This window comes from Equus asinus, chromosome 10 (assembly GCF_041296235.1).
Source record: "Equus asinus isolate D_3611 breed Donkey chromosome 10, EquAss-T2T_v2, whole genome shotgun sequence".
NCBI lineage: Eukaryota > Metazoa > Chordata > Mammalia > Perissodactyla > Equidae > Equus > Equus asinus.
In genome coordinates this window covers 17967222-17995144 of record NC_091799.1, presented here as the reverse complement: position 1 = coordinate 17995144, position 27923 = coordinate 17967222, and the positions used below count along the sequence as shown (strand labels likewise).

At 55.9% G+C, this 27923-nt stretch overlaps 2 protein-coding genes and 1 long non-coding RNA gene across 4 annotated transcripts; 2 read left to right on the top strand and 1 right to left on the bottom strand.

Moving 5' to 3' along the window:
- The first annotated feature begins 232 nt into the window (after nt 1-232).
- On the top strand, nt 233-4908 carry CDK9 (cyclin dependent kinase 9). Its single transcript, XM_014863646.3, has 7 exons — nt 233-925; nt 1391-1472; nt 2261-2351; nt 2706-2872; nt 2993-3164; nt 3322-3470; nt 3974-4908. The coding sequence occupies exons 1-7, from the start codon at nt 465-467 to the stop codon at nt 4337-4339; spliced, it is 1488 nt and encodes a 495-aa protein (XP_014719132.2). The 5' UTR covers nt 233-464; the 3' UTR covers nt 4340-4908.
- A 1711-nt stretch (nt 4909-6619) lies between these two features.
- LOC123289284 (uncharacterized) lies at nt 6620-14882 on the bottom strand. Its single transcript, XR_006533120.2, has 3 exons — nt 14775-14882; nt 9292-9383; nt 6620-6757 (listed from the first exon to the last, which is right to left on the bottom strand). It is a non-coding gene; the product is annotated as an uncharacterized lncRNA (long non-coding RNA).
- Nucleotides 9308-27696, top strand: FPGS (folylpolyglutamate synthase). 2 transcript variants are annotated; one of them, XM_070518705.1, is made up of 16 exons: nt 9308-9409; nt 9513-9722; nt 19982-20110; nt 20195-20248; nt 20333-20397; nt 22108-22222; nt 22336-22416; nt 22544-22605; nt 22698-22800; nt 23114-23191; nt 23447-23594; nt 23711-23800; nt 24764-24914; nt 25138-25213; nt 25913-25979; nt 26831-27696. In XM_070518705.1, exons 1-16 carry the CDS (start codon nt 9323-9325, stop codon nt 27238-27240), a joined length of 1926 nt encoding a protein of 641 aa, XP_070374806.1. In that variant the 5' UTR covers nt 9308-9322; the 3' UTR covers nt 27241-27696. The 2 variants fall into 2 exon arrangements, with proteins under 2 accessions (XP_070374806.1, XP_014719130.1); XM_014863644.3 differs by lacking the exons at nt 9308-9409; nt 9513-9722 and adding an exon at nt 17877-18798.
- The last annotated feature ends 227 nt before the right edge of the window (nt 27697-27923 follow it).

Here is a 27923-nt window from a genome sequence, read left to right as displayed (position 1 = left end):
CGGGGCCCCACCTCCGAAGGCGGAGGAGGGGCCGCGGGCGGTGACGCGCCGAGGGCGGCCGGCGGACAGCGGGCGGGCGGGCGGGCGGGAGGTGGCGGTGGCGGCGGCGGCAGCGGCGGCAGGTGCGGCCGCGGAGGGTGGGAGGGAGGAGGGAGGGGGCGGGCGGAGGGGGAGGGGAGGGCGAAGCCAGGGCACCTCCCCCTTTATAACGCGCCCCCTCCCGGGCTCTCGGGCCGCCTCCTCGTCGGCTCTTCCCGTCTCGCCCCCTCGCCCGGCCGCCCCGGGCCCGGGCCCGGCCAGGGAGCCCCCAGGCCGCGGCTCGGGGGCCGCCCCCCCGCCCGCCGCCCCGCGCAGCCCGGCGGAGGCGGCGCCGTCGGAGGAGGAGGAGGAGCAGGGCACTGCGGCTGGCCCCGGATCGGGCGCCAGAGCGGCAGCGGCTTCGGCAGCAGCGGCGGCCCGGGCCGATGCAGCGGGACGCACCGCCCCGAGCCCCAGCCCCGGCGCCCCGGCTCCCCGCGCCCCTGATAGGGGCCGCCGCCAGCAGTGGCGGCGGCGGAGGCGGGGGCAGCGGCGGCGGCGGCGGAGGCGCCTCTGCAGCTCCGGCTCCTCCTGGCCTCCCGGGAACTACAAGTCCCAGGGGGCCTGGCGGCGGGCGGCGAACGGAAGAGGCGGGGTCGGCGCCGCGAGGCCGGAAGTGGCCGTGGAGGCGGAAGTGGCGCGGCCGCGGAGGGGCCTGGAGCGCGGCGGCGGGACCCGGGGCGGGAGCGGCGGCGGCGGCGGCGGCGGCGGCGGCGGCGGCGGCTGGGGGCGGCGGCGGCGCGCTGGAGGCGGCCATGGCAAAGCAGTACGACTCGGTGGAGTGCCCCTTTTGTGATGAGGTGTCCAAATATGAGAAGCTCGCTAAGATCGGCCAAGGCACCTTCGGGTAAGGCTGGGCCCCGAGGGACCGGGAGCCCTGGGCCTGCATCCTTCAGGTCCGACGCCGGGACGGCCGGGGCCGGGCCCGAGGTGGTCTGGAAGCCACCGAGCCCCAGACTTGTCCCCTGCTCTCGCTAGGCCACGCCGCAGCCCGTCGGAGCCTGACAGAGCCGGCTGGCGGGGAGGAGCCTGAGGCCCGTGATGGGGGGCGGGGAGGGGTTGCAGAGGGGAGGCTGTGAGGGGAGCGGATCTTCCCGAGAGACGCCCGGGGAGGAGAAGGGACTGAGGGAACGAAGTAGAGGCTCGGAGAGGGGCCGCAGGTACCGGGTGGTGGGGTAGCCGAGCTCCCTGGGTCCCCGGCCCAGCCCCGCCCGGGAGTCCCTTCTTTCCTGCCCGCCTCCCCTGGGGGGGAGGGGCGGGCCCTGCGGAAGCGGCCTGCTGAGCCCTCCTGGGTCCCTCTCTCGGCCTACAGGGAGGTGTTTAAGGCAAAGGACCGCAAGACCGGCCAAAAGGTGGCTCTAAAGAAGGTGCTGATGGAGAACGAGAAGGAGGGGGTGAGTGCGGGTCGGGAGGGCAGGCCTGCGGGCTCCCTTGGGCACGGAGTTGGGTTTCCATCCTGCTTCCTCTAGAACTCTCACGTTGAGATTCAGCGTATGTGTAGTAGTTCGAGATCTTCTGTATTCCAGGGAATTTGACTTCCAAATTAAATCTTTTAATTCAAATGTTTTAAATCATTTGGTGTTTCATTCTTAGGTAAATATGGTTGGGGCCAGGAGGGGGAGCTCATGCTTGCACAGAGCGCACCTTGGGTCCTGAAGTTAGGAGGCCTTTAAACACTTTTTTCTTAGCGTTCAGTTTTGTTTACTGTAAAAAAAATAGTTACACGCAATAGCTTTAAAAGGGTGACTAGTGCTCAGTTGAAAAGGAGCAGTCCAGTCCCCCACCCCATGTTAGCTCTAGTCCAGCTTCCCAGAGACCTGCTTCTTAGCAAGGAAACTTTTTCAGTTGTTGGTTCCGTTGGTTTTGTTACCTCCTGGCAAGTTGAACACGGGCATAGGGCTAAAATTTAAAGGTTGAAGAAACTATGAAGCATTTAGTGACTAGCAGTAAAGTGTTTGTGTTAAGTACTGTTATTTCAATTCATTGTGTCAAACCAGCTCCTTGAGGGGTGCATACTAGTTTTACGTCTCTTTTACAGATAAGGCATCTGAGAGCTCATTTCAGAGCCCGTAATCTTACTCTTCCTCCCGACCTGTGCTCCGTAGTACCAACCCCGTGGCTGGTTCCTTGGTCTGTAATGTGCTCACTCACTTTTGACCCCCTCCTGTCTTTCTCCCCACAGTTCCCCATTACAGCCTTGCGGGAAATCAAGATCCTCCAGCTTCTAAAACACGAGAACGTGGTCAACTTGATTGAGATCTGTCGAACCAAAGGTAAGTTGTTTGGATCTCATCCCCGTTCTCAGATGGAGAAAACGAGGCTTACAGCCTAAGGCTTGTTTGCAAAGTTGGAACTGGTCACACCTCAATTGCCTGTTCTTAACCCAGACATTCCGCCTGTGACTGCTGTCTCTGGTCCTTTCATCATAGCTGGTGCTTCCCCAGGGCATGCCACAGCACCCGGCCCAGAGGCACACCGGAAATATCTTACCAGTGAAGGAATGCACACTGGATATCCGGGTGTCTGTGGGTTGGAGGGGGTAGGAGCTGGTTGTGGGAAAGTGAGTTGTACATGGGATCTTTAACTTCGTTTTTTTGTTTCCCTCTCCTCCATTCTGCCTGCCTCAGCATCCCCCTATAACCGCTGCAAAGGCAGTATATACTTGGTGTTTGACTTCTGTGAGCATGACCTTGCTGGGCTTCTGAGCAACGTCTTAGTGAAGTTCACGCTGTCTGAGATCAAGAGGGTCATGCAGATGTTGCTCAACGGCCTCTACTACATCCACAGGAACAAGGTGGGGCCCGGAGCTGGGGCCAGAGACCAAGGCGTGGGCTGCCTTTGCTCTCACTGCTGGGTGGGTGTGGCTGAAGGACCCTTGGGAACCTGACTGAGCCGTCCGCTGTGCTTCCCGCAGATCCTGCACAGGGACATGAAGGCGGCTAACGTGCTCATCACCCGCGATGGGGTTCTGAAGCTGGCTGACTTTGGGCTGGCCCGGGCCTTCAGCCTGGCCAAGAACAGCCAGCCCAACCGCTATACCAACCGTGTGGTGACGCTCTGGTACCGGCCCCCGGAGCTGTTGCTCGGTGAGGACTCCCGAGCGGGCAGAGGGAGGCAGGGACTGGGCACTTACCCGGCCTCAGCCCCCCACTGCCAGGGCTTCCTGAGCCACCGGCCCTGGGGCACTGCGTCCCAGGAGGCCCTCGGGCTCAAGGGGCCCTCCTGGTGCGCTCTTCTTCCCAGGAGAGCGGGACTACGGCCCCCCCATTGACCTGTGGGGTGCTGGGTGCATCATGGCGGAGATGTGGACCCGCAGCCCTATCATGCAGGGCAACACGGAACAGCACCAGCTCGCCCTCATCAGCCAGCTCTGTGGCTCCATCACCCCTGAGGTGCGTGGCCAGGCTGCCTGGGCCCCACAGGATAGATACAGAGATCCAGGAGTCTCCCTGGCGGGGGAGGAGTTGGGAGTGGCCTAGAAGGAAAGCTCTTCTCTGGAGAGCTGGCTGGTGGAGGCACAGGGCCTGCTCTTTAGAGCCACACGGGCTGTGTTCAAGTCTCAGCCTCATTACCAGTTAGTTCTGTGGCCTTGGAAAGGCATCTGAACTTCTCACCTAAGAGCTGAGTTTTTCTTCTGTGAAACAGCTATGCCTGTATCAGGCTTGGTACGCACATTCCAGGCAATTTATGTCAAACGGCCTGGCGTGTGGTGTGTGCCAAATACGTGGTCACTGCTGCTTTCACTGTGGAGGGCTCAAATTCATCCTCCAGTGTGGTCTGGGAGTATCTAAATGGAGGACTTTTGGTCCCTTCAGGTGCTTGACCAGTGGACAAGCCACGTAACCCCTGAACTAACTCCATCCTCTCTCCGTGCCTCCCCCAACCCCCACTCCAGGTGTGGCCAAATGTGGACAAGTATGAGCTGTTTGAGAAACTGGACCTGGTCAAGGGCCAGAAGCGGAAGGTGAAGGACAGGCTGAAGGCCTACGTGCGTGACCCCTACGCGCTGGACCTCATCGACAAGTTGCTGGTGCTGGATCCCGCACAGCGCATTGACAGTGACGACGCCCTCAACCACGACTTCTTCTGGTCTGACCCCATGCCCTCGGACCTCAAGGGCATGCTGTCCACCCACCTGACGTCCATGTTCGAGTACCTGGCGCCGCCACGCCGGAAGGGCAGCCAGATCACCCAGCAGTCCACCAACCAGAGCCGCAATCCCGCCACCACCAACCAGACAGAGTTTGAGCGCGTCTTCTGAGGCCTGGCAGCTCTCGCGTTTATTAGGGCTGTTTTATTTTTTCTTCTGCTCTGTGACTTGCAGTGTGGAGATGATGGAGCATTTGAGTTTTTTCTCTAGTGTGTATTTTATTTAATCCCCACAGTCGGCAGTGGGAACAGCGGCTAAGTGGACTGGAGTAAAGCTTTGGATTAAAGTGCAGGAGGACACGGGCGCTGCCTCACCTGTTCCCTGGCTTTGGGATGACACCCAGAGGGTCTCCATTTACCTTAGGACAGAATGGGTGGGAGGAGAGGCGCTAACGGTGACTTTTTCTGAGTTCCCAGCATGATGGGAGGAGAGGACAGGTCCCTCACCCATCCGAAGCCTCCTCTTGGGATGAGAAGCTCATGTAGGGGACAGAACCAGCCCCGGAAATGGGCTGCTCTTGGCCTGACCCTCAGAAGCACTGGGGCTGGCAGAAACTCTTGGTTTCTTTAATGGGAGAATTTTATCATGTTTCTTTTGTTTGGTTGTTTGGAGACATTTCTGGATGCGGTTTGTCAGTTACAATTGGTCAGTTACTATTAAAGGTGACTCTTTTTCAGTAAGTGGCTCTGTGCTCTGTGTTCAGACCCCCAGCTCATAACCCTGTGGCCGACAGGTCGGGCCTGACCACTGAGATTTGTCAAGTCTTGACTCTTCTTCATCCCAGTTCATGTTCCCTGACATAACTGCAGAGGACTTTTGTGTTTTTTGTTTTTTCTTGAGTACTTTCCAGAATATTTGCTATCGTGCTCCCCAGAGGGCAGGTACCCTGATACTCCCTTGCTCCTCTCCACTCTGTCACAAGAAGAGGAAAAACATGAGAAAAGGGTCTCAATTCTCTGGAGAAGGAACTGGAGAGGGTCTCCTGAGGGCTCTTTCTGTTGTAGTGACCCAGGCAGCAACTGTCTGTTGTGGCTGACAGACGTGTTTGAACTTGACTCAACCACAGGAGGCTGCAGAAGGCTTTTTTTTTTTTTTTTTTTTCTGAAGACGATTTGCCCTCAGCTAACATCTGTGCCAGTCTTCCTCTATTTTGTATGTGGGTTACCGCCACACCATGGCCACTGACGAGTGGTGTAGGTCTGTGCCCAGGAACCGAACCAGGGCCGCCAAAGTGGAGCATGCCAAACATAACCCCTAGACCATGGGGCTGGCCCCTTCAGAAGGCTTTTAATTGGTGGAATGACAAGGATCAGATCTGTAACTTGCAAAGGTTACTCAGGCTGCTGAGTAGAGGGCAGCTTTGGGGAGGGGAGAGGAAATGACCAGAGGAGTTGAAGGATCTACAGGGGCTTGGTAGTGGGTAGGAGGACAGACGGTCAGTGTGAAGATTGGATCACAAGGCCTCATCCAGCAGCACATGCTGGGGGATACATTTCCCATGAATCTGATATTGCGGACAGGCACATTTGAGGCAAATTCTACATTCTGTCCCTAGGTGGTGGGGGGTGAGGGTGGGGCTCTTGAAGGGGGCCCAGGAAGGAAGGTTGGCAAAACCTTTTACCAGAACTGTCCTTAACTTGTAGAAATTGAGCCAGATCACAGCTTCACAAAAGGCCAGTAAAAGTAAAAAAAAATCTTGAATAGTGTATTAGTTTCTCAAGGCTGCTGTAACAAATTACACAAATTCGGTGGCTTACATAAATTTGTTCTCTCGTAGTGCCAGAGGCTAGAAGTGCGAAATCCAGATGTTGGCAGTGTTAGTTCCTTCTGAGGGAGAACGGGTTCCGTGCCGCTCTGCTGGCTGCTGGTGATGGCTGGCAATCCTTGCCCTTCCTTGGCTTGTAGATGCACCACTCCAGTCTCTGCCTGTGTCTTCACATGGTGTTCTTCCCTCCGTGCTTCTGTCTCTCTTATGAGGACGCTAGGCATTGGATTTAGGATCCGCCTTGATCCAGCATGACCTCATCTTAACCAATTACATCTCAAAGACCTCTTCAAATAAGGGCACCATCTGAGGTTCCAGTAGACATGAATTTTGGGAGGATGATATTCAACTCAGTACAGCTAGTAATCGAAGAAATCCAAATTAGAACAACAGCAAGGTGTCCTAATGGGTCAATTGATCGGTTTTGAATGACAGATAAGTGATGTGGGAAAACTCACAGGGCTGGCCTAGTTGTTCCAGGTGCGGTTTTTTCTCCGAAGGATGAAAATCTCCAAAAGGTTCATACTGTTTGACCCAGCAATTCCACTTAGAGAAATTGCTCAGGAGCAGTTGTGCAGCGATGGTCCGTTACCTTACTGAGTTCTCACTACAACTCTAATGGTTTCATTCGTTCATTCAACGTGGCTTTCTTGGCTGTCTTCCAAGGGCCAGACTTTTCTAGACTCCACGCAGCTACAGAGCAGTGGCCACCCTCACCCCTATGAAGCTCACATTTTATCCTGAAGGTTCTGATGGGATATGGTCTGTGGAAAACAAAAAAGTGGAATAAGAGAGGGAAAGAGTAGGGTCAGTTGAGGGGGTCAGGGTGACGTGGGAGCAGAAATCCCAGAGAGATGGGGGCTGTGTGGAGGTGGAGAGTGGGTACAAACGCCAAGGCCCCAAGGCTAGGAAGCCTTCAAAGGGCTTTGTGCAGGCTGGGGACATGGTCTGATGTTTTAAAAGATCACAGTTGACTCCGTGTTGAGAAAAACCAAGGAGGCAAAGCTGGAAGTGGGGAGACGAGTTCGGGCTGTTGTGATAATCTAGCATGAGATGGTGGTGGCTTGGACCAAGCTGGTAATGAAGCTGGTGGTGAGGAATGCTTGAACTTATGGGTTGCTGTGAGGGCAAATCTGACAAGATTTGCTCTCAGGTTGGATGTGAGTGTGAATGAAAGAGGAGTCGAGTCCCAGGCTCTGGCTGGAGTGAGGATGGGGCTGCCGTCATTCAGACAGAAAAGGCTGCGGTGGGTGTGGCTGGAGCATGGCTTTTTTAGCACGGTAAGCTGGAGATGACAGGTGGACATCCAGGTTGAGTTGGTATATATCTGAGTCTAGTTCTGGGCCCAAAAAGCCTGGGCTGTAGACGCACCTTTGGGAGTTGTCAGCTTGGTGGTTTTGAAAGTCCCAAGGCAGGCTGGGATGAGGTGGGAGGAGGGGAGAATGGAGATGTGGCCTACGGGGGCACCCCAGTGTTTACATGTCCTCGGTCAGTATGGAATTGAGGGCGGCAGCAGAGGAAGTAAGAAGAGAGCAGAGGGAGAGTGTGTCGGGGAAGAAGGAGCGGTCACTGAGACAAGTGCCGCTGATGGGTCCAAAAGACGGAGTGAGGACTGACCGCTGGTGGGTTTAGCCACGTTGAGGTCAGTGGTGACCTTGGCAAGAGTCTGTGGGTGGCGTGCTTCTGATGAAACCCTGATGGAGCATTCGGACCACTGGAGAATGGGAGGAAGGGAACCGAAGACAAGAAGTAGCAGCAATCCACCATCAGGGAGGACTGGGGATGGAGCTAGGCTTGTATGTTCTAAGAGAGGAGCCACGACCTCGTGGAATGACCCAGTAGAGAGGGCACATGTTGATTCCTGTCCACTGTACACAAGGCCATGTGACTGAGTGTGCAGCAGCCACACCAAGGCTGTAACCTCAAGGCCGCACCCCTAACCTGTTCTCTGCTACCTCCAGCCAGGGGTCCACGATGCTCAGGGCAGCCCTGTGTGTGCAAAAGCTGAGAAAGCGCAAACCTCCATCAGCTTAAACAAGTTAGAGCAGCGCTTCTGCACCTTCAGTGCACGTCCGCATCCCCACCCGCGGGTCTGCACCAGGCGCCTCTGACAGGCTGACGGGCGATGCCCACGCTGCTGCTGGGGATCTGGGCGGCACAGACAGAGCATGGCCCTGTGCTGGGATGCTGGGCAGTGTGCAAAAGGAAGGAGACATACACGCGTTCCAAATGCAACAGGTGGAAGGAGCAGCTTACAAAATATCTCCTGCTTGAGCTCATTTTGTAAGAGAAACGGAAGCAATCACACTAAAACCTTACCCATGGCTGTTTTGAGCGGTTCTGTCCTTTACGCTTGTCTGTGTTTTTTTTTTGTGTGTGTGTGTGTGAGGAGGATTGTCCCTGAGCTAACATCTGTGCCAATCTTCCTCTACTTTATGTGGCACGCCACCACAGCATGGCTTGATGAGTGGTGCTGGGTCTGCGCCAGGAGCCCAACTGGCGAACCCTGGGCCACTGAAGCGGAGTGCGAGAACTTAACCACTACGCCACCAGGCTGGCCCGGTCTGTGTTTTCTTATACTTCCTTAATTAATATTTTTATTCATCCAGTTAAATCATGTTTTAAAACAACCAGAGCAGGCCTAAACCCCAGAGCTGCCAGCTCTGAGCTCCCCCCAACACAGAACACCCTAGAGAGGAGGCCGGACTAGCAGGGCAGATGTGGGTCTGTGCCGCTTCGGCCTGGAACCCTGGTGTGACGGGATGCCACCCCCATTGGTGGAGGGAGGTGCCTGGCACAGGATGAAAGCTCCCAGAGGGCAGGGCCTTGTGGGGGCATTACCCCAGGCACCTGGAGAGTGTCTCAAATACCGGAGGAGTGAGTCAGCCAATGGCCGAGTGGATGATTGAAGAGGCTATGGAAGCCGGAAAGGCCTTTACCAGCTCGTTTGGATGGGCCCTCCATGTAACCCTGCAGGCCGGGGACTGGGTCCGTGACCTGGTCTCTTTATGACCAAATGATTTGGTGAAACACAGCCCTTCCCCTCAGCATGCTCCTTTGACTCGTAGGTCAAGGGCACCTCTGTGTCCTGCCCCGGCTCCCCAGGGCTCCCAGCCTGGGAGGGCCATGACTGCAAGGGGAGATGGGCTGTGATAAGGGGGCTGGGAGAGAGGCCAGACGAAGCCAGCCCCGCTCTGCAGGAAGCCCAGCCCAAGGTCTGAAAGTCTCCCAAGTCCTTGTCCGTCCCCTGTCCCCATCCCTTCCCACCCCCCCACCAGCACCCTGCCTGCCGGCTTACCTTTAACCTGCGCCCAGTTGTTATTTAACTCATGGGAGATTCTGACCCGTCCTGCATTCCTGACAGCCGCCAGAGAGGCCCCTGGGCAGATCCTGGGATGAGAGCAGGAAGCTATCAGGTAAGACCTTCCCCCTGCATGCTGGGGGCCCCCCAAGGGCCACAGGAGGGGAGAAGACGAGGTTTGAGAATCCCCCCAACTCCCCCTCCTCTCTCTGGCCCAGCTGGAGCGCAGGCAGAGGGGCCTCAGCAGAGGTGTCCACGCCTGTGAAGCACTTTGTGCCCCACCTGGTTGGAGAGCGGGGAGCCCGGGGATGAAGGATGCCAGGGCCCTGGCTACCTCGTGGCTCGTGGCTGAGAGGTGGTGGGAAGCAACCATGGAGAGGCCTGGCCCATCCGGGCATCCTTTCTCGGCTAAAACTGCCTCCTTCCAGGTAGGAGAACGCTGTGACCTTGGGCAGGTGGCCTGCATCTCTAAGCCTTGGTTTCTTTCTTTTGTATCTGGGGTGCCGATATCCCTCAGGGGCTCCAAGGCCATCAGCAATGATCATAACCCCATACTTTATAGGGCCCAAGGGGAAAACCTTGTCACCGGTAAATCTAGTTCTAAAGGCCTGGGGTGGTCAGGCCCTGGCCCCCCTTCCGGTGGACCTCACAGCCCCACTGTCCACCGGGCTGGAGGCTCCACAGAAGCCCCCATCCAGTGTGGCTGTGGGGCGGCTCTTGGGGAGGGGTCTCTAGAGGAGAACCGTGGCAGGCGTGGGAGGTGGCAGCGGCCGCCTGAGAGCCGGTACGCGCAGACTGGATTTCATCCGATTTAACCCTCAGGACTGCTCTGTGGGGAAGGGCTGTTGGCCCCATTTAAAGAATAATGATGACGATGATGCCACGTTGATGGAGGGCTTACTCCTGCTTGGCTCTGTGCCCACCGTTCTCTGCATTTTATGGGTCCGAGATCATTATTATCTGCATTTTATAGATCTGGAAGGTGCGGTTAAGGGCAGTTAAAAGCTTAGCCCGTTAAAGATTCCTAACCTCGCTCTGAACTCTGGGCCCAGCCCTCTGAGGCAGCACAGTTGTGACCCCGCTTTACAGATAAGACGGCAGGGCTCAGGGAGGTGAGGAGAGGGGCCGAGGGGCCAGCTGGGAAGCTGCAGAGCCAGCCCCTGGCCTTCCAGCCTGGCTCCGGCGGAGACTGGCTAGAGCTGGGGCTGGGAACCTGGGCTGGCTGTAAGCACATGGTGAGGAGGTCTAGGTTCCTGGACGCTAGACAAGTCGCCTAGCCTCCCCAGCCTTGGTGTCCCCCACTGATGGATGGGAGCCACGAGACACTGCCTCCCTCCATCTCGGGATTGCAGTCTGAAGCCCAGGAGAGAACTGTGAGGCTGCAGTGGCTCCCCCAGCCTTCCCTGAGGCTGCACACAAGGCCAGGCCATGCTCCCCCGACCCTCTCGGCAGACGGAACCTTCTGCCTGGCAGCAGAGGAGGGGTGGCCCCAGATGCCAGGGTTTGGGAGCAGTGGCCCCTTTAAGGTCATCCAGGCCCGTTCATTTTAGAGGCCAGGACCCTGGAGAGGCGGGGTGTCTTGCCCAGAGTCACACGGTATGGGTCCCCTCCCCAGGGGAGAGAGAACCGAGGGCAGCCCCCCAGGGCTGGGGCATGTTGGCATTTCACAGAGCTCCTCGCCGCGGCTCAGCCTCCCTCTGAGGTAAGAGCCAGCTCAAGGCCAGAGCCCCACTGACCAGATGACCAGGTCACCTCCCAGGGCACAGGGCAGGTGGGGGCAGGAGGCAGGAGTGGCCTGGGGTGGAGTCTGGGGCCTGGTGGTACAGACCCCTGTGAATGACTAAGCGACTTCCCCTAATAGGCCTTTCTTGCCTGCCCTGAGAAATGGGTCCCGGAACAGAACCTTCTTCGCGGGGTGGCAGTGAGGTTCAAATGCGACAGCTGTGTGTAAGGGTCTCCACACAGCGCTGATGTCCAAAAAGAACTCACATTAACTATTATTTAAGAAAAGCCAAGTTACAAATGAAAAAAATTAGCCAGGGATTCCCAAGCTTGGTCGGAGGGGCTGAATCAGCAGCCACTGGAATCAAACGGAGCTGGGACCGAGCTGAACCCTTGCTCAGCCACTTGCCAGCTGGTGACCTTCGCAGCTGATTCCTCCCGTCCGGTCCTCAGTTTCTCATCTGTAAAATGGGCCCCTCACGGCGCCCAGCAAGGAGGAGGCTCAGTAAATCTGACGTTCCAGAGAGCAGGCGCAAAGACAATCGTGGCTGCAAAGTGAGATAACGAGTTGAAAAAAACTCACACACATTTTTTTCCCCTGAAAATCATTAAGACAGCTGCTCTCAGGTTTGAGCAGAGAAAGCCTCAGTCACCTCAAAGAGCGTTCGGGCCCCCGGGGAGCAGGCAGGCCCGAAGCCAGCCTGTCTGTGGCCGGGCCCATCACAAGGCCTCCAGCCACACACCTGGTCTCCTCTGAGGGCCCCTCTTGACCGTTAGTGGCGGACCCCAGGAACATCTGGGAGGCCACGCTGCTGGCCCCTTGCTGGGCCTCAGTGTCCGCAACTGCTGAACAAGAGGGTTGGTGCAGAAGAGCTCTGAGGCGGCGGCCACCCAGTGTGGCAGGAATCATTCATTCTTTCTCCCAATGATGCGTATTCCCAGGGGAAAAATAAAACACAAATAGGCAAAGGGAAGAGAGAAGTCACTCCACCTCAGCGCCCAGAGCTGATCACGGTTGCTCTAGGGAATAACTTCCAGGCTGTTTTCTAAATTATAATTCTTTTGACAAAGATGGGATCCCATCATCCATACGGTCTCACCAAGAGGTTTCTTCTCTTAGCAGTCTTCTTACATCGTGTTTCGTAACACTCTTGAACAAAAGTATTTATTTTGAAATGCTAATACAATCACGTGGTTCAAAATTCCAAAGGTACAAAAGGGCAGATGGTAAAGAGAATGTGGCGAGAAGCTGACAATTGAGCAGACTAGGAGTCCGTCATGGGAACTTTTGGGGAAAGACCGTTCCAGGCAGAGGAGACCACCAGTGCAAAGGCCCTGAGGCTCTGTCATGTTTTCACTCTGTGTGACCTTTGGCTGGCCAAGTAACCACTCTGTGCCTCAGTTTCCCAACTGTATAATGAGGATAATCATCGTACTCCTAAAGCTGTTGTGAGGAGAATGAATACCTTTGATGCTGAGTGCTCCTAGGCGCGGACTTTCATGCAGGTGGGCCTGAGTTTGGCATATCTGAGGATCAGAGAGGAGGCCAGCAGGGCTGGGGGTGATGGTAAGAGACGGTAAGGTCAGAAGTTTTCATTCCCTAAGTGCAATGGGAATCCACTGGAGGCTTTTAAGCAGGAGAGAGACAAGGTCTGATTTTCTTTGAAAATGATGGAGGATGATTGTAGGGGTCAAGAGGAACAGGAGCAAGGAGACTATAGGGTAGACCAGCAGTGGAGGCCTGCACCACGGGGTGGCCTGGAGGGAAGGCAGTGGCTGCTGGAGAGGCTGTGGGGTAGCGTGGACAGGCCTGTGGGTGGGTGGGGTTTGGGAGGTGAGGGAGAGGGAAGCCCAGGGTGAGGCCCAGGTTTAGGCTTGAGCAGCTGAGCAGATGGGGGAGTGTCTTCCAAGCTGGGAAGGCCTGGGGAGAAGCAGGTTCCAGGGCAGAGACGCAAGAACACGCGTGTCATGGATCTGACAAGTTGAAGACGCCTGTAGATCTCACGGGGGGAGATCGCCAGGTGCTCATGGTGGTAGCTCAGCGAAGAGGGACCTCTGAAAATCACACGTCATCACAGACCTGGAGCAGGAGACCCCCTCAGAGAGAGAGGCGTGAGCCCAGGGCCCCTCAACGTGAAGACGTCAGAGGGGAGCAGGTCCAGGCAGCAGGTGCACCCAGCACGGAAGGAGGAGAACCGGGGAGGGAGATATCCAGGTGGCACAGAGAACAAAGGGTTTCAGGAAGAGGACGTCATCACCGAGATGGAGGGGGAGCAGCTAGCGCGTGGGTCTCCGAGCACAGCTCCAGGTGTTTCCTCAGGGTCACTTTTAGAAGTGGAATTGTAGGGCGAAAGGGAAGCCCATTTCTAAAGCCCAATTTCCCTCCTAATAAACTAAATCCGTTAACACCTTAGTAGCCAGAGTCAGGGCGAAGATCAGGAGAGGCTGCCTCACCGAGGATAGGGAATTCTGTCTAAGGCACGTTTTCTTCTCCCCCATTACAGAAAAATGTTTCCTTCTAGGTCACCGGATGTAAATAGATATTCAGAGGTGGAGAGGGTCAGAACCCCGGTGGGGCCATGAGAAATGTACCCTCCCTTCTGAATGCGAGGCTTCTGCACAAACCTGCCGATGAGCTTGAACCTCCCCTGGCCTCCACAGAACCCTGGCTGGGGCAGGGAAGGGGCACCTGGAGCCCTCTAGTCCAGGCTCTCTGGAGTGTGGAGGCCTTGAGACACTTGTCCTCATCCAGATCCCACTAGACATCCCCAGAAATTATGAAATCATTTCAACCCTCGCCCTACTAGCTAAGGAGGAGACTGAGAGTCAGACAGGATCAGAGACGGGGAGCAGATTGGCCAAGGACACACAGCGCATGGACAGCAGAGAGCCAGGGTGACCAGAGAGGAAGTGGTGAGTAGCGGCAGATTTAAAAGTCAGCAAATTGGGGTTTGAATCTTGGTTCTGCCACATGTTGGCTGTGTCACCCTGGGTGAGCTGCTTACCCTCTGCGAGCCTCCATTTTGCCCCCTGTAAAATGGGGATAATCTCTAATTCACATAATTGGCGTGAGGATGAAGAGATCACAATGCCAAGTACAGGGATAGATGCTTAATAAATGTTAGCTAAAAGCAGTCCACCCAAAAAAGCAAAGAAAAACACAAGGAAGGTGTTTCAGGCAGAGGGAAATATGAGCAAAGGTTCAGAGGTGGGAGAGGCCAAGGCCGGTTCCTGACATCCTTCCCAGCTGCAGGGAGAGTGCCCTGCAGTGGTGGATGAGGCAGGAAGTGGCCAGGGGCCTGGCCACAGGGGGCTGGCGGGCTTTATTAATCCTGAGGACATGGTGGGGCAAGAGAGGGGGCAGTGACTCAGGCAGACCTGAGTTTAGAAAGCCCGCCCTGGGGCCTAGCATGGTGTCTTTGCTGACTTGCTGTGTGATCCCAAGCTGTCTCTGTCCCTCTCTGGGCCTCAGTCTCCTGCCTCTACAGCAGTGAGGGTGGCTCTGATCAGGGTTTGCAAATACGTATATTCCTTTGTGTGTTTCCTTCTTTACTGCCCTCTCCTTCCTTGGACAGGGTGCTCCCTGAGCAGAACTTTGTCATTTGTTCTGCACAGTGTCCCCAGAACCCAGTGTCCCCAGCACCCAGCCCAGGTCTGGCACAGAGACAATTTCTCATCAAATGAATGAGTGAGTGAATGGATGGATGAATGACATCCCTTCCCTTTGGGAGGGCGGAATCCCTCGGCCCCTCACTCACCGTCCTCACACACCTGCAGATCTGCCTTCAGTGCGTGCACGCTGGCCCACCTGCCAGTTTTCCTTCATTCTTGTCTTTTTTCTTTCTGTCCAGACAGAAACAATAGCTTTATTTCTATTGTTCTTCCTGGAGAAGGAGAATGCCTTCATGGTGTCACCGAAAGGCCAACAGTGGTTCTCCAGGTGTGCAATGAAGGTGCCTCTGATTTTCTCTTTTACATGTTTCTCTATTTCCTTTTACGAACATCTGTGACTTTTCAAATAAAAAGCAATGATACAAAGGAGGTGAGTAGACCATAAAGGAAATAGAAATGGCTTTTAAACATAAACTGCTCAGCTTCCTTCAAATAAAATAAATGCAAATGATAACTACCCTGAGAATCCATTTTTCCACCTTTGCAACTGGCAAGAATCCGAGTTGGCTAACTGCCTGTGTTGGCGAGGAAACGCCTGGCTGATGCCCTGCGGGGGTGGAAACAGGCCCTGCCCCTCTGGGGGATGATGTGGCAATATGTATGAAAGTGTCAAATGCAAATTGCTTTTGACCTGGCAGTTGTGCCTCTTGGAATTTATCCACCAGACAGGCTCCCTCATGCAAGAAATGATCAAGGGAAAATGTTGCCCAATGCAACACCGCTTGTGATGGCAAAATATCGGAAACCTAAACATCCATTGGTAGGAGACAGGCCATGTACACAGTAGTACTTCCACACCAAAGAGTACCGCGAGGTTTCGAAAAAACAAATTAGCCAATGGGCAGCTCTTATGTACTGACACAGTCTAGAGCAAGGTCCAGGATATAAACATATGTGGAAAAAGCACAATACAGAATCGTGTACGTGGTCTGTCACTATCTTTGAGTAAAAAGGTAAATCTATGTATATTTGTATATGCTCGTAAATATCTCTGGAAAGGTCACAGGAAACATAACTTTGATTACTTTTAGGGGAGGGTAATTGGGATGCTGGGACCAGGGGTGGGAGGAAAGGTTTTCACTGTAAACCTTTTAGTACCTCTGGTTACTTGAATGATATGATGTATCATTCATCCAAAAAAGATTAGAATTTAAAAACAAAATAAAAAGTAAGGGAGAGTCTGAATAAGGAAAAGAAGATAAATCTATTTTACTCCTTCCCCCCACCGAACCTTAAATGTGTGACTACAAATTTCCTGGTGTCACTGGCTATGAAAATTGTCCTCGGAGACCGTGGAGGAAGCAGAAGTCCAGGGAACAGGTGACCTGCCCAAGGCCACTGGGGTGGCTTTGCCCAGGCACAAGTCACCACTTACAATTTCCTGCACAACTGGGATGATACCAGATAGGATCCCTGGAATTTTCTGTGCCGTTCCTTGCCTTCCGCATCTATTCTAGAGAAGCCCTGTAACAGGCTGGAGGGGAGGACTGACACGGACTGCTTTGCTCAGAGCAAAAGGAAAGAAATCAGTTAAGATTCAGGGATGAAGGCAACTTGGGTTTTCCACCTTACACCAGAGGAGGGGGTCTCCCTCCTGGGATCTCATTTCCCTGGGATCTCATTCCTGGAGGACCGGCCCAGAGCTGCATGGCCCCTGTTACATCTGAATCAACTGAGGTCACCAATGTAGATGGAGAAAAAATACTTGCCATATAGGGGACAGAACTGAGCAGTAACAACTATGACACCTGAGGTGGTTTTACAGCTATCAAGAAGGGGGCAAACAGACACTAGAAAAATGGGCCAAGGATGAGTGAGGCAGTTTGTGGAAATAAATGATAGGAAGATGCTCAAGCGCACCGCCACCGGGAGGACGCAGAGTAAGCACGAGAAGGTCCTCTGCCTCCCATTCTGGGAAGGGGTGCTCTCCTCACACACAGCTGGTGGGATGCAAAGTTCACAGTGTTGGGGGAAAGGAATACAGACACCCCTGGACCCTTCTGTGCGATCTCACCTGCAGAAATAAAAGCCCCTGGCGTGCATGCCTTCCATAGCGGCAAAACACTGAACGTAGCGTATGCCCTTCAGCAGCCAGGAGGGGACGCATTGCGGTACTGCCACTGCCCCTGAGTTAGCAGCACCGCGTCCCCCACGGGGAGGGGCAGGAGGGAGGTACAGAGGCTAGGAATACGGACGCAGGGACTGGAGTTCAAATCTTGATTTTTGTGACTTGGGCATGTCCTTTTGCTCCTTTGTGTCTCAGTTTCCTTACCTGTGAAGGATGACAATATTAGTACCTGTTTCATAGGGTTGCGATGATTAAGTGAGCAACTATGTGCAAAGTGTTTAGAACAGTGTCTGGCCCAGAGAAGTGCTACTTAACTGTTTGCTAAAGAAATGTCATAGAGGGATCTCTATAAGCTTATTGGTGAGTAAGAAAATTAAGATGCAGAAAATACTGTCATCTGCAACGACAAGGCCCTTTGGATGTCTAGATGTATCTGTGATTTCATGGGCATAGAAAACTGTGGGACACATGCCTGGCAGTCAATAAGGGTTACCAAAGGAGGAAAAATAAAAACATTTAGAGCTTCGTTATGATCATTTTTTTTTTTGTTGCAGTTATTAAATTATAAACATGTAAGTGTATAGAGGAAGTTTCGGTGATTTAAAAAAAAGAGGGAACCAAGAGCGGGAAGGACATCTCTATCCCCCACGGCGGTGGGGTGGGACACCCCATCAGTGATGTGAGGAGCTGAAGCCCAGCAGTGATGGATTCTTCTCAACACATTTGCTTATTTCAAAATCAAACAATCTCTGATGAAGATTTACCCCCAATGCCTGCAGGAAAGAGGGAGGGAGGGACAGAAACCCCATCAGTTGTTTGAAAGATTGCCTTTATCTGTGGGAACTTCCCTCGAGGGTTCTTTGCAGCGACTTCCCCCCTCTTCCCAGCACACACGACTTTCTGGACCTCAGCGGTAAAAAGGGAATCTCTATGCTGCTTTTTCTGTGCTAGCAGTTGGGGCCAAGAAGGTCATAGACAGGAAAAAGTTCTGAAAACTCCAGGAAAAATGGAGGTCCTCCTCACCCACAGGTAGCATAGATTACTGCCCCCTCCCCAGCTGGCTCTCCAATCAATTCTCCACACAGCAAATCTTCCAAGGGGCAACTCTGATCTTGTCATCCCTCTTGAAAACCATTTTATTGTCATCCAAATTTAATTCAATTTTTTTTTTTTTAAATCAGGCTACCAGGTCCTGCTGGATCTGGCATCCTGGCACTCCAGGACAACCAGGCCCAAGCAGGTGGAAATGCCGTTCTCTCGCCGTGCCTAGTTCCTTCTCTCTGTCCAATCTTTTGCTTTTCATATATTGTTTCTGCCCTTTGCCTGGAAACCTCTCCTCCCATCCCCAAGGCCTCAGCCAAGATGTCGCTTCTCCCAGGAAGCCTTCCCAGGCTGCCCAGGTGCCTGGTTTGGGGTCTATTGCCCAGCAATCGGACTGCCAATTCGTGAGGGCGGAGGCTGCATCTCCACAGCCTGCGGTCTTTGCGTTGAGTCGGGATATTTCGGGGCCGAGATTCAGTGACCTCCATAAGGTGTCTGGTGTCCGTCATTCTATCCCGGCTCGGAGCTGGTTCTGGCCCGGAGCAGAGGTTGAGGGTTGCTGACTGGGACTGGCTATTTTTGGGGGCGCGGCCGGGTCCTTGGGAGGAGGATGACGCCAGGAGTGCGTGTTCCTCTAAAGCAGAGGACGCCCCGAGGAGCGTGCCCCTCAAAAACATGGGCGAAGCCCTCCGCCGGGCCCAGACTTGCCCCTCACAAGGATGGCTTCCCGCGGATTCTTATTGGTCCCGGTGGGCTTCTTAGGTGGCGCTGATTGGCGGGAGGCGGGGGCGCGTCGGGGCGGGGCGCGTCGGGGCGGGACCTCTCCGGCCCGGACTTAGCGTAGCTACGCCCGCGCCGCGACTATGTCGCGGGCACGCAGCCACTTGCGCTCGGCTTTCCTCCTGGCTGCGGTTTCTCCGCTCAGTGCAACGACCCGCTTCGGCGCGCGACGAGGATTGAGCGCGTGGCCCGCGCCGCAGGAGCCCGGCATGGAGTATCAGGTATCCGGCGGGCTGTCGCGCGATGACACGTGGGCCGGGCCTGAGCCACACAGCATCCGGGCTTCGCCAGCTGAGAGGGGATCCGGAGCCTGGGACTGGGGGACTCGGGGGGCGGGGACTTCCTGCAGTCCGAGGGTGGGGACAGGGACCAGGAAGTTGGGCTCAGGCTGGGGGATCTGGGAATTCTGAGGCTGAAGTGTCCCGCGTTACAGAGTGGGAAGGGGCGCCCGGTGACAGGACCAAGAGGTCCAGTGGCTCAGCTGGAGTTCTGGAGTTTCAGTGTCTCCGGAGTCGGAACCAGCAGTTGGGACGTAGGGATGGGAGAGGAAAGGGACTCAGCAGTTCAGACTTGAGAGATCCAGGGGTGTAGATCTGGGGTTGGAGTCTCCAGGATTCAGGAGATAGAGATCCAAGTGCCTGGAATTAGGGGGCAGGCGGGAATCGGGGGAAGTGGGGGAGGCAAGAATCTGGAAAACAGAAAGTTTCCTCCTGGCTCTGTGCCTGAGGACAGTTGCCAGAGACCAGAACCTGATGCCAGCCAGGCAGGTGATACCAGTTTGATGTGAGTGGGGCCTCCAACCAGCTATTGAGCCTCCGAGGTGAAATAAACAGTACCCCCACCCTCACTCCCACTGTGTTCTCTCCTGAGGCTGTACTTACCTGCCTTCCTGGCTGGGTGACCCCGGGCACCCCCTTCCTCCTTCCCGGCCTCCTTCTCTGCCTTATCTGGTTGCTCCAAGCAGCTCTTCTCTGGGTCAGAATATGGAGCCCCAATCCTCAGGTTGGGCATGGAAGCCTCCAGGAATTCCTAGTTCTAATTCCTCCAGTTCTAAGACCCCAGGCTTCTGTGGTTCTCACCCCAGTAGGGGCCCGATATAGTGGTGGACCCCACTGGAGGGAATGAAGGCAGAGGCCCTGGGAAGCCCAAACAGGAAGCAAGGCGAGTCCTGTTAGTCATGCTCCTGCTTTGCCTGGCACTCCCTGGGTGGGGCTGAACTGCCCCAGGCTGCCATCTCTGCCACAGTTGGAAAGATGCCACTTCTTTCTCACCGGTGCCTAACCTCTAGGCTGGGGCAACATGGCAGGCCTGGTGCCCTGGCCTGGCTACTGGTGCACTGCGTGCCTCTGTTCCTATGGACCCGTAGTAAGCTTTAACCTGCTGCCCGGGGACTGTGCTTGCCAGGATGCTGTGCGCACACTCAACACCCTCCAGACCAACGCCAGCTACCTGGAGCAGGTGAAGCGCCAGCGGGGTGACCCTCAGACACAGCTGGAAGCCATGGAGCTGTTCTTGGCACGCAGTGGGCTACAGGTAAGGTGGGCGGGGCCTGTGACCACGGCCACTGCTATCTGTGAGTCCTGGGGCTGAGTTGGGGACCTTGTCTGTCTGTCCCAGTTGGAGGACTTGGACCAGCTGAACATCATTCATGTCACCGGGACCAAGGGGAAGGTGAGCAACAGGACCCAGGGGTAGGGTGTCCACGTGGTGGGGTGGTGGGGTGGGGCCTGCCCAGACAAGACCTTTTCTTTCTAGGGCTCCACCTGTGCCTTCACTGAACGAATCCTCCGAAGCTATGGCTTGAAGACCGGATTCTTTAGGTACTGTGGTGCAGAGGGATGAGGTGTCTCCTAGTTCTTTAGGGGGCTGTGGAACCAGCCAGCACCTCAGGGCCAGGCTCACCTCCCAGGAACTCAGCTGCATGTCTTTCTGCCCAGTATTTATTCATTCAACAAACATTTAATTAGCACTTACCATATTGGCCCAAGTTTATAGCACTCTTTAATTTTCATAATGAAAAAAAACTGAGGAGAGGGGCAGCAACTTAAATGTATAAACTAAATACCTAGATGGAATGGTCAGATATTTTTTTTTTTTTGAGGAAGATTAGCCCTGAGCTAACTGCTGCCAATCCTCCTCTTTTTGCTGAGGAAGACTGGGCCTGAGCTAACATCCGTGCCCATCTTCCTCTACTTTATATGTGGGACGCGTACCACAGCATGGCTTTTACTAAGTGGTGCCATGTCCGCACCTGGGATCCAAACCGGCGAACCCCGGTACGCCAAAGCGGAATGTGCGGACTTAACCGCTGCGCCACCGGGCCGGCCCCCAGATAATTTTTATTAACTTAAATTCCATATACAGTTTTTAAATCACATAGAAATATTTATCAGTTAGGTCATCTTTGCAATAAGGAGCAGAAAACCTGCCTTGTAAGGATTAACCAATAAGGGTAGTTTATAATGTCCATGTTCAGGCCTCCCGAGTGGGTAGAAGGAAGGGAGTCACGCTCTGCCAGTGCAGCTGCTGCTTTGCCCTCAAGGCAGTGCCCCCTCCTGGTTGCTCTCAGGCATCTAAACTCACCAGGGGACTGGAGGCTGGGGGTAGACACCGGTCCCTCCTCCTTGGGCTGTATGTGCCTCTCCTAAGTCTGTCACAGGTAGAGCAGTGGGATTAACGTGATGGCTAATTGCTCAGGATTCGGTCCTTAGGGTTGGGGCATTTAAGATTTTTGCCTCCTTTTATTTTACCAGTTCCATCAAGTGACCTCTGTAAGCATCTGAAACCAGCTGACTGAGGGCATTTCAGGCCAATGTTTTCTCTAAACAGGTCTTTGTTCAAAATAAAGAAATGGAGAGGAAGAGTCATCATACGAGAGGGACTTTGAGGTTTCAAATATAAGCCAACACTCTCTTCTAAAATAATTTTTTGGTTAAAAACCCAGCCTTCGACTTGGGCCCCTGTGGCCTCGTGGGCCAGCCCAGGGAGGCAGCTTGAACATGGCAGCAGGGGCCTTGCCCTTGAGGGCTGCAAGACAGACATTAGCGGGGCAGAGGTTGGCAGGGTGGGAGATGGGGACAGCACAGCAGGCTGCTGGAGCCTGGAGAACATGCCTGACCAGCCCGGGAGGAGGGGTCCTTTGTCCTCCTTTCTGCAGGAGGGGCTATCTCAGCTGAGACCTGTGGAGCAAGCATGTGGTGGGGGGGAAGGGCAGGTGCCAGGGCTGGCGATAGAAAGGGGTTGGGGGGCTGGAGGAACTGAAAACAGTCCAGAGGGCTGAGGCGCAGGGAACTAGAGAGGGGCACGGGAGAGCTGAGGCACAGAGGCCAGTGGCATCAGCCCTGCGGGGGCCTGGGAGGCTGAGGTGAGGACTGGGACTCCTCTGAGGGCACGGGGAAGACACAGAAGCGTTTTCGCAGGGCAGCGACATGGTCAGGTTTGTCTTTCCAGAAGACAGGTCTGACTGTGGGCTGGGGGGAGGCCAGGAGGGCTCGGGAAGGGAGTCCTGATGACCCCAGGTCTCCCGGCAGCTCTCCCCACCTGGTGCAGGTGCGCGAGCGGATCCGCATCAACGGGCAGCCCATCAGCCCTGAGCTCTTCACCAACCACTTCTGGCGCCTCTACCACCGGCTGCAGGAGACCAAGGTGTCAGTGCAGGAGGGCTAGTGGGTGGCCAGGGTAGGGGGAGCTGCACATGCCAGGACCCTGTCTCCTCAGAGCAGAGCTGAAGGCAGCCTCTGACATGTTCCTGTCCACAGGATGGCAGCAGCTGTGTCTCCATGCCCGCCTACTTCCGTTTCCTCACGCTCATGGCCTTCCACATCTTCCTCCAAGAGAAGGTGCATGCCCACTGCCCGGAACCCTGTTTCTGAGGCCTTGGGGAGGGGAATTGCAGCAGGCCGAGGGGTTCCTGGGAGGCATCCAGGTACCCCTGTGCCCCCTGCCATGCCCTCTGGTCTTCTGCAGGTGGACCTGGCAGTGGTGGAGGTGGGCATCGGTGGGGCCTACGACTGCACCAACATCATCAGGTGAGGGCAGCTGCCTGGGGAGAGGGATGGTGGCCAGGAACCCAGGCGGCCTGGATGGGGGGGGGGCGTCATGGCTCTTTCGTCTTCCACAGGAAGCCTGTGGTGTGTGGGGTCTCCTCTCTTGGCCTCGACCACACCAGCCTTTTGGGGGACACGGTGGAGAAGATTGCATGGCAGAAAGGGGGCATCTTCAAGGTGACCAGGCAGCCCTGGGGAGGGGAGGTACATGGACAGCCTGGGCCTGGCCCTCAAGGCTCAGAGAAGTGGGGCTGAGGCAGGGTCAATTGTCTCCTGACCCAGGAGAAGTCTGGGCAGCAGTGGGGTCTGAATTCCTGTCTCGGTTCTTTGTGTGACTGGAGCAAGTTGAGCCCCTCTCTGGCCTTAGTCTCCCCATCAAGCGGTTCCCATAGGTCCTATGGGGGGAAGGCTAAGTGGGCCACCCAGACCCAGGGATGTGAGGGCCAGAAATGGGAGGCAGCCCCTGTCTGATTCTCCCTGTCCTCCACAGCGTGGTGTCCCTGCCTTCACCGTGCTTCAGCCTGATGGTCCCCTGGCAGTGCTGAGGGACCGTGCGCAGCAGATCTCAGTGAGTCTGATTAGATGTGCTGGGTCGGGGCGGCTGACTGGGGAGGCACTTTATCTTTTTGGGCCTCAGTTTGCTCATCTGTGCAGTGAGAGCCAGCTGCTCGTCCAGCCGGGGCACATCTCGGTTTTCTGAGCAGGGCTTGGAGGGTTCTGGTTGGTGGGGAAAGATGGAAGGGCTGACGGCATCAGGGAGGGCCCCCTGGCCAAGGTGGCAGCAGCAGCTCCCCTGCCCAGCTGCTGCCCATCTCCTCTGCAGTGTCCTCTCTACCTGTGCCCACCTCTGGAAGCCCTGGAGGAAGGGGGGCCACCGCTGACCCTTGGCCTGGAGGGAGAGCACCAGCGGTCCAATGCCGCCTTGGCCTTGCAGCTGGCCCGCTGCTGGCTGCAGCAAAAGGACCACCAGGGTAAGTGGGCAGGTGAGTGGGCGGGCAGGTGGGCAGGGGCATGTGGAGTCGGCTGCTGAGGGTTCTGAGCACACTCAGTCCCACACAGCCCTCTCTCCCCCTCCCTTGTCCCCCAGGCATCGGGGAGCTGAAGGCATCCCAGCCGAGTCTCCAGTGGCAGCTGCCCCTGGCACCCGTCTTCCAGCCCACGTCCCACATGCAGCACGGTGAGTTGGGCCTTTCCACCCAACCATTTCTTTCATTTTCCTCTTTGAGGAGTGGGGACAGTTTGAGGTGGGGCCCAAGAGAAAGGACTCCGAAGTCAGCAAGCTTCATGAACTCTCTCTGAGCCTCAGTTTCCCCACCTGCCAAATGAGATGATAGGACATACGGTAAGGTGTTGTCTCTAAGAGACTGAGCCAGAACTTGGTGGGTGGGATGAAGCATCCAGCCAGTGGTAGCTGCTGTTACTGTCATCCTTATCATCATAAGACCATAATGTTCTTTTTTTTTTTTTTGAGGAAGATTAGCCCTGAGCTAACATCTACCAATCCTCCTCTTTTTGCTGAGGAAGATGGGCCCTGAGCTCACATCCGTGCCCATGTTTCTCTATTTTATATGTGGGATGCCTGCCACAGCATGGCTTGATAAGCGTGCATAGGTCCGCACCCAGGATCGGAACCTGCAAACCCTGGGCTGCCAAAGCGGAGCACACAAACTTAACCACTGTGCCATCGGGCCGGCCCTGACCATAATGTTCTTGAGGATGGTGATATTGTCAGGCTTCTTCCTTCCCCCAAAGCATTCAGCACATAGTAGGTGCCCATGGCTGTTAAACCCCCTCAGCAGATGGTTCCAGTGTGCCCACTGTGTGTCAGGTCCCGTGTCAGGGCCATGACACAGTCCTGGGGCCGGGTAGATCCTGGATCACGTCCCGGCACCGGTACTCGCTCTGTGACCTAATCTCTCTGAGCTAAGGGCTCCCCGTCTGTAACATGGGAAAAAGATAAAGTAGCAGCCCCCTCTCGGGGCTGCCTGGAAGATTCCACCAGATGAGGCAGCTGAAGAGCTTGCCCCAGCTTTGGGGGCGGGGGACGAGGGGTGCGTTCGAGTTGAGGACTGGGGTGGGAGCGGATCTGGGAGGGCTCCCTCTCGGCGGCCGCTGGAAGGCTGCCTTACCCCCTTCCCAGGGCTTCGGGACACGGAGTGGCCTGGCCGGACGCAGGTGCTGCGGCGCGGGCCGCTCACCTGGTACCTGGACGGCGCCCACACCGTCAGCAGCGTGCAGGCCTGCGTGCGCTGGTTCCGCCAGGCGCTGCGTGGCCGTGACCCACCGGACGGGTGAGCTGGGTCGGAACTGGGCCAGAGGGGAGGGGCGGGGCCACGGGACTCTGACCCCGTCAGAACTGGGCCAGAGGAGAGGGGTGGGACGCTGGGACTGGGCGGGACTGGACCATAGTGGGGGGGTGGGAGGGGCTGTTCCTGGAGGAAGGATGGGGCGGGGCCCGCGGAGACAGGGTGGGAGTTGCGGCTCTGTGACCCCCCCTCCTCGCCCCTCTCGCAGTGGGCCCGAGGTGCGTGTCTTGCTCTTCAACTCTACTGGGGACCGGGATCCCGCGGCCCTGCTGAAGCTGTTGCAGGTGAGGGGCTGCCCCGGGGGCGGGCGGCAGGTAGCCCAGCCCTGGTTCTGGCTGTGTGGACCCCACCTGTGCGTTCATCCCTGAACCTCCGTTTCCTCAACTGTAAAATTACCCCCTCCCCTGAATTGTACTGAGGATTCGGTGTAAAAGCATCCGGGCGCGTGGGAAGCCTCGTCACAGGTCACTGCCCTCGTTCTCCATGCTGCCATGTTCAGTTTCAGGAGTCACTGGGCTCAAAGCCTGTAGGGGCCCTTCGCTGCTGGGGAAACTGAGGCTGCTCTAGGGGGTCAGGGCTGATGTGGCTCCTGGGGATCATCTCCCATTTCACAGACCCAGAGGCTGGGGTGGTTCTTCACATCCAGAGCTTCTCTCACTTGTGCAGACAAAGCCTTTTCCCCAGCCTGGATTTGGGGCCGCTCAGTAGCTGAGTGACCTTAAGCAAGTGCCCCCACCCCCAAGCCTCTGTTTCCTGCTCTGTACAGTGGGCCTTGCCTTTGCTGCCCACGCCACAGGTCGGGAGGGTATATTGAGGCAGAAAGGAGGCCACTGGAGTGCTGTGGCTGGGTTTATGCAGCGTGCCTCCAGTTCAGCCAGCGTGCGGGCCATTTCCAGAGATGGGCTTGGGGGTGCTGTGGGGAAGTTGGGGTGAGGGGCACCCTCTCAGGGTCTGACACCAAGCTCTTCCCCTTGGCCTTGTAGCCCTGCCAGTTTCACTATGCTGTTTTCTGCCCCAACCTGACAGAGGTGTCACCCACGGGCAACGAAGGTGAGAAGTGACAGGCATGGTCCCTGGGGGTGGGCAGGGGGCAGAGGACCCGGAGGAGGGCTCCTCTGTTGGTGACAGGGGCTTCTGAACTGGAGGTCGGGTGGGAGCGAGATTTGTTTTTCTGTATAGATGCCTTTAGGTACGTTTTGAATCTTGCACTCTGCGCCTGCAATACTAGCAAGAATTATTGGGGAAAACATTTTTCAAAATGCAAGTTACAACCCACTGATGGTTCTTGAAATCAATTTAGTGGGTCTCAACCAGCATTTTTTATTTTAAACAAAATAGAATAGACTAGGAAATAGCAATGTGCCTTGCGTGAAGTGAGGATGGCTACTGTTTTATGAAGATTCTGTTCCAGACACATATATATACACGTATGTGAGTACTGGGTTGCCATTGTAAAATGTATTTTTTACTGTGGGTCATATTGAAAAAAAATTGAAATAGGGGCTGGCCCTGTGGCCTAGTGGTTAAGGTCGGTGCACTCCGCTTTGGCAGCCCAGGTTCGGTTCCCAGGCATGGACCTACACCACTCATTGGTGGCCACGCTGTGGTAGTGACCCACATACAAAATAGAGGAAGATTGGCACAGATATTAGCTCAGGGTGAATCTTTTTCACCAAAAAAAAAAAGTGTTGTCAAAAATACCTGGCTCTGCTTCTCACCTGCTGTGTGACAGTGGGCATGTCACTGAACCTTTCTGAGCCTCCTTTCCTCACAGCATGAGTTGTAAGGACTGATGATGCATATAAAGGGCCTGGCATTAAGCAGGTGCTCACAGCATGCCTGCCCCTCTCCAACCCCACTCCCACCCCTGTCACTGAAGTGCCTGTCCCTGTGCCCCGCAGACCAGCAGAACTTCACAGTGACACTGGACCAGGTGCTGCTCCGCTGCCTCACACACCAGCAGCACTGGAGCCGCCTGGACAAGGAGCAGGCCAGCCCGAACCTCTGGAACAGCCCCGGCCCGGAGCCTGGTGGGCCCGCGTCCTTGCTGCTGGCACCCTGCCTGCCCCACCCCGTCAGCACCAGCTCCCTTGTCTTCAGCTGCATCTCCCACGCCTTGCAGTGGATCAGTCAAGGCCGGGACCCTGTCTTTCAGCCACCCAGTCCCCCACGGGGCCTCCTCGCCCACCCCGTGGCAGGCAGCGGGGCCAGTGTACTGCGGGAGGCTGCTGCCATCCACGTGCTGGTCACAGGCAGCCTGCACCTGGTCGGGGGTGTCCTGAAGCTGCTGGAGCCCTCCCTGTCCCAGTAGCCGAGGCAGTGGGCTTGGAGGTGGGGCCTCCCACGCCTGCCCTGTGTCTCTCCACGAACTCCTGTATTAAGTGCCTTCTGTTTCCTGCTTTCCTGATTCTGTCTAGACTGGTCCAGGGACCTGGGCTCTGGGCGGTGGAATAGAGGGCTGGAGGTGGGAGGCTGAGATTGGACATCCTGTCTCTGAGCCTGGGGTGCCTTTGGCCTCTCCTCCCTTCCCTGTCGTAGCAGGCCTGATGATCCAGCCTGTCTCCCTCCCACCCCGCCTGCTTCGGGCCAGCTTCTTGTGTGAGCTGCCTGGCTGGGCCTGGGATCCTGCCAGGTGCTGGTTGATAGGTTTTCTCCTCCCAGTGGCCTTCCGGGAAAAAAAAGGGCCCTTGCTTGGGGCTCTCTGGGGACAGAGGGTGGCTAGAGTCAATTAAAGCCTTTAATTTTTTTAAAAAAAGAAAAGGCAAAACATTTGATTGACTCGACCTCTGGCTCCCTCAGCAGACCATAGGGGGATGGGGGCTGCAGCTGCTACAGGAACTGGATTGTGTCGGCGCTGGGGCTGGGTGGCCTGGAACAAGGCCCTCCCCCCCTCCCTCCCTCTGAGCCTCGGGCTGCCTGTCTCTGACATGAGAAGACTGGACTGCGGTCCGTTGACCACAGGCCAGGCACTGTTTTGCAGACCTCCTTGCAGAG